At 34.3% G+C, this 10,092-nt stretch overlaps 1 protein-coding gene across 2 annotated transcripts in view; it reads right to left on the bottom strand.

The window, feature by feature from the left end:
* Positions 1-10,092, bottom strand: part of LOC119069528 (protein gone early) — a 49,854-nt gene that overhangs the window by 21,041 nt on the left and 18,721 nt on the right. For both annotated transcript variants that reach the window (XM_037173602.1, XM_037173603.1), the window contains 3 exons: positions 7,577-7,767; positions 4,101-4,257; positions 3,371-3,532 (listed from right to left, as the gene is read on the bottom strand). In XM_037173602.1, the coding sequence (XP_037029497.1) occupies positions 3,371-3,532; positions 4,101-4,257; positions 7,577-7,767 (510 nt within the window). The remainder of the gene's footprint in view (positions 1-3,370; positions 3,533-4,100; positions 4,258-7,576; positions 7,768-10,092) is intronic.

The following is a 10,092-nucleotide window of genomic DNA, read 5'->3' as shown; positions in this document are numbered from 1 at the left end:
AAATTAGAGCGAAAGTTCTTAGAAACTGTGACTGCTCTTGTCTATTCAAAACAACAACATGTTGTCATTGTCCAGGACACTATCGCGAAGTCAAAAAAAAAGATGATCGGATTGATTGATTTTGGCATCGACGGGCATCTGAGAAGCGTTTGTCCTTACCCAAGGATTCTAATTGAACCCATTTTACTTGCGTCTGCACTAACACATAATATCTCAGTGTCAGGGTCGGACTGGCTATCAAAAAGAGCATGGGGAAACAAGGAAAGATTTAATCATAAGGGGCGCCAATATTTAAAAAAAAACGTGAGAGGCGCAATCATGCTTGACTATATGACCAGTACGTCCCTGCTAATTTTGTACATTTAAATGACTATAATTTCAAGCGCCAATAAGAGTTTTGAATCCTTCCGCGAATGCTGTATTCAATTCAATTAATTTACCATTCACAATATACTATATATACAATTCACATTCGTCATGACGACAGCAGTTAGAATAAAATCCAAGGCATGTGTTAAACAATTTTAATCGAACATCTTAATTCCTACCTGAATATTGTTATACAAATAGCAAAATAAATATCCGGCATTCAAATATGACCAAATATATCGATTTGTTCTAAGCCAAAAAACGACGACCGACGTTTGAACATAAAACTTAAAACATATTACCAAGAGTGTGCTAATTTAGCAAATCAAATATTCATAACGATCATCAACACCTACCACATAATCCGCTCAAAGATGTGTAATTATATAACAAACATTGATCGAAAATTTGTACGTTTTATACCCAAGGTCACCAATAAACACGGTCTTTTATTTAAATCAATCTCTGATATGACAAGAAAAAGATCACAAATTTTTTTTTGGTATAAAGTGTCTTTATACCTACGATGCCCGGCTGGTCGAAATTACACCGATGAAGATTCATCGAAATCGCGAAAAAAAAGTCGCCTATTAAATGCCTACGCAATCGATGCACGAGACTGATGTGGCGTAAGGTAAATTGCCTTTCGTCAACAGATTACATTTGTAATTTCCATACATAATTAGCGAATAACATAATTTGGATTTTTGTCTGAGCGTCTAGCGCAAAATTCATTTTGGAGGCATTTCATTTAGTGAACTTAAAATTTGAAATTTTTGGACACGATATGCAGATAAATTATTGTGCGGTCAAAGCAAATTTGGACAGAACAAATATTTGAAGGAATTATTTTAGTGGGTGAATTTTTGAATTTATATCACTTAGAGGTGCGTGCACATATGCTATACTTATACGAGGACGTTATCTAGGTCATACGGTGAGGTCTGCACGAGTCTATTGAAATGAGCTTGTTAAAATTTGTGGTTTTAACAAGAAAAATTCAGGGCCAAAAGTTTTCATCGTTCTTAGTATTACTTCGGACACCTTAAAAGCATTTTTAAATGTTATTGTTAACCAAGGGGCCATAATCGAAATGAAATACGAGTCACTTTATTACTCAGTTTCTCAATTTGGAATTGGAAGTTTTGTGTGTGTAAGATTTTAGTGATTTTCATGTACTAGCAGACATGGATGTAGCCATTAGTGTTTTTGTACATATACCTTGAGCAAATCTGAATCAATTTGAAAATTACTTTTTCCCCTGAAATGTATTTAAGGATCCATTTTTGAGGACTGGTCCCTTAGACAAATTATATATAGACTGGAAATTACGAACAAAATTACGTAAAAATTGTGTCCCCGACATGAAAAACGAAATATTTCATAGTATGATTACTCTAAGGGTTTTTGCGTTTAACGTAGACAGTAAATAATCTGATCAAACAATACCCTTTCTAGCAAACAAACTTCGTTTTGAAAATAGAATCTTATTCCTTTGTTTGTGGACTGTTGACTAATTTCTAATTTAACATGTTAAATGCAAAGGCAGCGTTGCATTTTTACCACCTTAATAAATGTAGTTAGGTTGCTAATAGAGGGTATTGGATCAAAAAATCTTCTAACTTCACTTATGACATCCATCGACGTCGTCGTCAGACAAAGTGCTATGACGTTATGTCATTTTACGTAAATCCACGTATTTTGTGACAGAAATTGTTCTCTTTCACTCTCACAACATCCCCATTGTATTGTAGCGATGGCGCTCTACAATATGCATAGTCACATTTGGTAACATGACTTACGGTATGTTTTTTCGCATCTTCTTTGGTGCGTATTCGTACATCAAAAAGAGGCAAAATTATGTTTGTGTAACATGACTTACGCTGGAATTTCCTATAGTAAACAGTTTTTGTATTGCGTGACGACTATTTGCATCTCTTTCTATCACATTTTAAACCATATCGGGCATCTCTTTCGCACGCGCGAAATACTTTATGAACCACCGCTAAGAGCTTTAAAATTAGATGAATTTGTGAAGAATGCATCAGCCAGTTTTTATACATTTCCTTCATACAAAATTGCACAGCTGTGTTACAACGCATAAAAAAACTTAGTGAAAAATAGATACAATGACATTCCTGTAATCTTACATCTCTGTTGCACTAAGTTTTTTTTGCGTTTTAAGGAAGGCAGGTGGAGAGGGAGGTGTCATTTTTTGTTTTAATAATTTGTTAATGATCCCTTAGTTATAAAATAAACTTCGCTGCAATCTGTGCGGTTTAGAATAAATTTACTCATCAGACCTTTTAATTATAAGATCGCGAAAGGTCATTAACCCACAAACGACGTTTGCTAAGGAAGCAGTTCTTCTTAATTCTGTTATTTTCACAACGACTGGTTTGATGATACGTGTCTCACTCTCTGGTAAAAATTTGTAATTTTTCTTAGCTTTCGAATTTGTAAACAAAGTCATGCCACCTATATTATACACACGATCATTGTTGGTATAGAGAAACCGCGATCATTACCATAAACTTTAGCTTATAATCGATGATTTAAACCATTAAGTAGGCAGTACTGACATGATTTTCTTTCAAACGAGCTTTTATTGAAGACATCAATGTACTTCAAGCGAAAGTGATCATAGTATTCAGATATTTTACATGAAAATGTTTTTTCAGTGATTTCAGATGTGTGACAGTGTGACACACTGTCAATTTTCAGTACTCTATTTAAAGTACCACTCATGATTGAAGTGCGTTGATGGCATAAAAATCATTTTATACTACAGCGGAAGTCAGTGAAATTTAACTAGGAACTTGTTTGAACTGATTTTTAGCTACAAACAAGAGTCTTTATACTGACGACACGCGCGTAAATAGAAGTGGACCAGCTGAGAAATAGCTGAAGGAAATGTTTGTCTAAATTTCAATTACGCTCACTGTATTTGTCAAGTAAAAATTTTATTTTAAAATTCAAAAAAATTCAAAAAAGAACTTACGTAATGCGAAGATAGCTTCTTTCAGCTCCGAATCAGCTTGCTGTTTGTCCAAAGTTTCGGAAGCCATACACGTTGAATGTAAGCCTTTAAGCATTGATTGTGCAGAAAAAGTCGATCCAGCCAGCGGCATTTGAGCAATAAAGGCGTGTATTTTCGATATTTCTGTTCGGAAAGAGATTTTATTGATTAATTACCAGTTGCAGTCTGATTCAGTGAATTCGTTAGCGACTAGTTTTCAATTCGTTGGGAACATTAGTCTAATTGAAAAATTGTTACAAAGCATGTAATGCCTCTGAACTGGATCATTTAATTTATATGGAACTGTTCTTCGTTTCATTAATAATTAAGTAACAAAAGAAAATGCGCGATGGTATATACCACTATCAAACTATTGAATGATTTGTATAACAATTAAGAAATCAATTTCGGCGATTGAATAACTCATAAAAATGTGCGTTCATCATGGACGGTCTACGATTTCCAAAAGTGTACCACAGCATTTAATGAAGAAAAAATTATGAATGGATGCAGGAAACTATCAGCCCTTCAGGCGGCTTTCACAAAAAAAAATCCAAGGCGGGGCCAATATATATATAAAAATGCTATTAATTAAATGGATGACTTTAAGTAGAAAAGAAAATCTAAAACTTGAAAAAAGTATCTAGCACAATAGTTCCCGTTCATTTTATGATCGGTCTATATCAGAATTAAGTACTATCAGTCAACTTACCTTCATAGTCAGCATGTGCTTTCATAGTCCATTCACCGCCAGCGAAACCAAATGAATCGTGCTGCAGTTGATCCAAATACTCATCCTCAAATTTTCCACAAGCCCATTCATACGGATTATCACACACATTTATGCTTGTGTTGGCCCATAAGAGTATCTGTACAATGGAATCAGAGTAAACAATGATGAATGTGATGTGTATAGTTCTTATCTCGTTCTTTTTATTGATTAATTACTGTTTAGATTATTGAGTTTGTTAACACCGATGGGAATTGTTGCGTGAAAACACATATACCATCAATGAAGCTAAACAAAAATGTTTATGTTTCTCTTTGTTGAACTTGCATTCCATCAAGGTCAAAATTGTTAAGTTCATATAGAGAGAATTTATATTTATAAGCACCACAGCAGCTTCGAAATTTGCCGATTAATAGAGTTATCTACGCTTGATTTGAAAGCATATGTTTCCATTGGTGGACCATATAACGCACTACTAGCAAAGCAGCGTACTGAATAATTTAATTTTTTTGAAAAGCGATCGGAGATTGTTAAATAAAACTAATTTTTGAAGTTCACTGACTCTCTAATAGTGACTCTATTCTAGGCAACCAGCAAGTCTTATTGATATTTTTGGATGATTTTTTGTGTGAACAGGTTATGGGCACTGATCAGACTCAGTAAATCTGAAATTTTAGTTCCCCTTTTACCATTTCCCCTTTTTCACGAGTCATTAAAGCTCAAAATGCAATCAATTTAGAAATTTTACAACTTTATCCTTTCATAATTTTTCTATCACTCATGAGTTGGCAGAATGGTTTAAATTTGAACCTAACATTTACTTCAAACGAAATTAAGCTGAAAATGTGTTAAGTGTTAAGTCGATCGAAACGGAACAGTGTTCTCTACTAGAAAAAAACAACCACAACAATGTAAAGTAATAACTCATATGAATGTTGTCAACATCAGTCAGCTTAGAATTAATATATATTTGACTTAAACAGTGTGTCTTATTTTAGTTAAGTGTGTTTGCCTGTCATGTACTTTTTGTTGATTTTTTTTTTCGTCTCTTCTTTTTAAATAGGAGATTTATGTTTCAGTTACACTCAATAACACACGAGATATGAACCGATTTAAAGTATGCGCTTAATTGTAGGTATATATTTTAAAGTTTGAATTTGTTTTGGCAGATTAGGCTTTACTGTTATGACTGATGTGTCGTGTTGTCGGTATATAAAGCCAACCATATGGTACAGCAAAGAGATAAATTGACATATGCTATGAATATGATTTGGAATATTCAATCTAAGTGGAACTGAGTTTATAGACCACACATAGGTGCAGTTTCTATTGCAATCCATAAGAATGAAACCATGGTTATCAGTCTCGTTTGTATATGCTACGCACTTTGAATTACAAAAAAAAAATGACCAAACGAGTTCGCAAATGGATACATTACAATATGCATGTACGAATATCTATGTACAGTACACGTCTGACAAATTACATCATATAACTACAATTCGATTGCAAAACGAAAACATTTTCAGGGATTCTTTTGAAAACGGCCTCGTCGAAATAAATTGGACGCATCGCCTCCAGGAGTGATTTATATATGCTTGGACCGTAGGCCTCAATATCGGGTTAAAAAATAGTGTTCCCAGATCCAAAAGTTCAAAAGTTCGACACTGAAAAAGAGGGGAAAAAAAGAGACTTCTAAGTTTCTAATTTCCAAGTTTTACGTCAAAATCGCAATCTCTCGAATGCTTCTCACTAATTCGTCTTCTTCTTCATCACTGCTTCGTTCATATATAAGTATTTATCGTTCTATTTAACTTTCTATTACAATACATTTTGGTCATTATTTGTTTAATGGTCTCGGGAAGAAGACGGTTCCATTGAAAACCAATCAAACTAAAAATACGTTCTATGTTAGCATTATGTGCTGGTATAGCAAAAAATACTTAGAAGTAATCAAAAGTTCTGAATATTTTTTGGCAGATCGACAATCTCCAAAAAAAATTCTTGAGTAAGTTTTTCTTTAAACTCTTCCTTGTCTGTTTCATCGCTGATGAATGGTTTCAACTTGCATGCTTGATCAAAACATTGAGCTTCGTCTATGACAATGTATTTGCGGTGAATATTATCAATAGTTGACCATTAGCTGCATAGTTGAATATTGTCGAACTCAGGAAAGGTTTTCAGACTCATACAGGAGAAGATTTTGAAGGTTTTGGAGACTTCACACTAGTGAAAAAGCCATCATAGCTTCTTAGTGACGTGCCTTCGAAAATCGAAAAAATAGATTTTTTATACAAATTTCGACGACACTACATTTTTCGATTTTCGAAGGTATACGCCACTGGCCACCTAAGAGACTATGATGACATTTGAACTTGTTTTTGAGACGTACGGACCGAGGCCTATATGAAATCAAAAGATTCCCTTATGGCTTCTCACTCTCAGTTTAGAAGTAAATTAGACTTTTTCTTGTATATATGGGTAATAGTATGTTACAAACTTGGTCAAGTAAGCGAGTGTGAATATTGAATGTTTGTGAAACGAATGGAAGAGTATCCGGAACAAGTGAAATTAATCACGATGAAATCAATTGTTTGCTGCCGAAATGTGATAGGATTATTTAAAAGGACAATTTATTAACAAAAAAGTCTCCGCTCTTTGCTCCCCATTCCATTCGTACATCGAACAGTCACAAATCTATCAAATGTTGGATTTAATTTATAAAGAATCATCGCGTTCTATTTATGTATCTTAAACTTAATAAACATAAGCATAAGCAAACATATCACCTGCAGCTCCAGTTCATCTCTAACTGTGCTGCATTTTTACGTACACAGATTTCATTTCACACGAGCATAATAACTCTTTATGAAAGGTCGCTTGTTGATGAACATTATTGACAGAATGTGCTGACATATGATTGGATGTTAACAAAAAGCAAAAAAAAAAAAAATCTTCTTCAAATGCGCCAGTCAGACGAATATCAGATTTTATGTGGCCCAGTTTTTGAGAATTCAACCGACAGTAACTATATTTTATAAAACGATCTATTTACGCATTCAGTTTTGATGGTGTGTCACTTTAATGATGTGATAGAAGATAGCTATTTGAAACCATAATTCAGGGGACACAAAAAAAAATGCTTGAAATGTATAGCAGCGATAAATTTAAAACTGCACTTTTTACGGATAATAAATGGTTGGTTTTAAGGTCTCCATAGTATAAAAGCATTATTAATTACTTCCTCTGAAAGTTTTTATCATCGAATGGCTCATACTGTCTGTTGTCATTTCACTAATAAAATTCTAGTCGACCGAAATTTTATCTTTTTTGTTTTGTTTTGTAGAAATTATAGGTATTTTTGCGTAATTTCATAATTTTTCATTGAATTCGAGCGTACGCATACAGTGAACTAAGTAATTTTTAAAGTAGAACTCTTATCTAAAATGTATTCTTACCTGACTGCTTGATTCCATACATTCTCTCTCCACACACACTTCTGCCTTCATATAGAATGGAATGCGTGGCCAAAAGGCTATCATTGCTATTATTACTATTAATAAAACTGCACATAACGCTGTTGCTATTAGAAATGATGTTCTTGCTCTCTGCGATATGTCCAAATGTGTCAGTACGGCTTCGTAGGTACCTTGTGGAAGAAATGAAAACAACTTATATTTCTTGTATGGAAGACTTGATTTATTTTTACTTTAATCCAGACATACTATGATGCATTCTAAGTGCAAAATTGATAACTTAAAAAAATGCAAAAAATAGCCTAGGAGGGATTCGTTTGACAACGATCCCGATAAATCGGATTGGACTGAAGTTTCGACAACATGATTATCGACGACTTGCTGAAGAAACGGTGAGTTCCTGATGAAACAACAACTAGTCGATGTTTCTTCATTAATCCGCTGTTTCTTCAGTAAGTCGCAGTTTTCACACTTCTTGAACCCTTTACAAAAGTGGACTACAATTTGGGCGGAAATATATTCGTTTTATTGATGATTCTTTGAACCAATTTTTTTATAATGTAAAACCAAGCGAAATATAGCACGGAAAATGTGTTTAACACTGTTACTTTTAAAGGAAAAATTGGTTTGTGGGTGATAACTTAAACCACTTGGAGAAATCTTTACATATTGTGTAAATTTATGTAATCCTCAAAGGTTTCTCCAAGTTAAGCTATGACTGACAAACTAATTTTTCCTTAAAAGTAACTCATTTTTGCATGTTTTAATGGCTTTACTTTTTCAAAAAAAGATTTTGCTTGGTAGAAATCATCAAAAGACCAATATGTTTCCGCCCAAATGTACGCTACAAATTTTCAAAGGATCCATTGCTCTTAATATTTTGTAAAAGAAATATTCCTTTCCTTTTACAAAATGGTTAGAAACGACGAAACAGCGAGTTCTTGAAGAAACGTTGACTAATAGTAATTTCTTCAGGAGGTCGCTATTTCTTCAGGCAGTCGTCGATACCTTTGTCGTCCAAATTTCAGTGCGATATAAATTGGTGCCATTTTTCTCAAGACTGTTTATGTATGACTAAATAGACTTTGGTCACTAGATCTCAAAACAACCTTCAACGTTTCTTCACATCTTCACGTCTCAAGCCTTTAAAAGTAAAGAATTTTTAGACCCGTACGAAGTACTGGGGTCTTATAGGTTTACGCATACGTTTGTAACACGTCGAATTGGACTCCCTGAGTAAGGGGAAACCTATTGTGGTTGTCTAGAGATGCCAAATCCGCGAAAAAAAAAATGTCCGTCTGTCCGTCTGTCCGTCTGTCTGTCTGCACGATAACTTGAGTAAAACGCATCCGATTTTGAAAATTCTTTTTTTTCCCGTTTGGTAATGTCAAAAGACAGGCTAAGTTCGAAGATGAGTGATTTTGGATCGACCCCTCCCGAGCTGTGGCCCAATAAGTGCTTTACGGATTTTCGAAGATATCTCCGGACATTTAAACGTTAAACTTGTAAGTGATACGTCAAATAAAAGGTATTTACAATACAGATCGACAAAAAAAAAGTTTATAAAAATCGGATGTTCGACTCGTGAGTTAGACCCCTTGGTGTGGAACAGGCACAGGGCGGCAAGCAGTTTTTGCTTGTAGGTCGGCCACATTTGAACATATTTTGTCTGTTTTAGCTTTATTAGATAGGTATTGACCGTACCAATCAGGGAAATTTTTTTTTATGAAATTATGTTCTCCGGAGCGTGAGCTAGGTCTCTTGGAGTGAGCTCTTATCTGGCTACTCGGAAGTACAGTGAACGTGGTGTATTTTGACAATATCTCGAGTAAATTTTGACCGAATTTCATGAATTTTTTTTTGTTTGAAAGGTATTAACGAATGTAAAGCGTCGGTACTATTTCCGGTCTCCTAACAAAATGGCTGCCGGCGGCCATATTGGATTTTAGTAAAATAGAAATATCTTGGGAAAAATGATACTTAGAGAGTTTCTGTTAACATGGAAATAATTTGTTATGTGTGTGGGGTTTCAGGGATTCCATATATGGACATCTATATATACCTATATACAGCTATATTGAGCTATATACAGGCATATAGAGCTATATAATAGCATATTTATCTGTGAAATGTTTATTTATAGGAAAATATAGGTAAATATAGCGGTATATAGCTGTTTAAATAGGAATTTATGAAATTTGTCTTCGTACGGGGCTGTCTATATTGCCTCCGGCAATTTAGTTGCATATGATAACAAGGCAAAGAGTGGATAATGTAAGTGATTTTAAAGGGAGAATAGTTTTTCAGCAGAGAAGAAAATGAAGTAAGAGAAATGAAGAGTTTCACATTAAAGGCTTTTGATACGAATAGGTGTTTCGTACGGGTCGGCGTTAGCTATGTTTTTTTTTATATCCATATCTCCTCGTCGTCAGTTTTGCAAGAAGCCCAAAGTAACCTCTATCCCTCTTCTGCAAGAGCTGTAGAAATTTGAAAAATTT

Source organism: Bradysia coprophila (genome assembly GCF_014529535.1).
Source record: "Bradysia coprophila strain Holo2 chromosome X unlocalized genomic scaffold, BU_Bcop_v1 contig_35, whole genome shotgun sequence".
Classification (NCBI taxonomy): Eukaryota; Metazoa; Arthropoda; class Insecta; order Diptera; family Sciaridae; genus Bradysia; species Bradysia coprophila.
The sequence above is the reverse complement of the archived record's forward strand: the minus strand, read 5'-3'. Positions and strand labels throughout refer to the sequence as shown.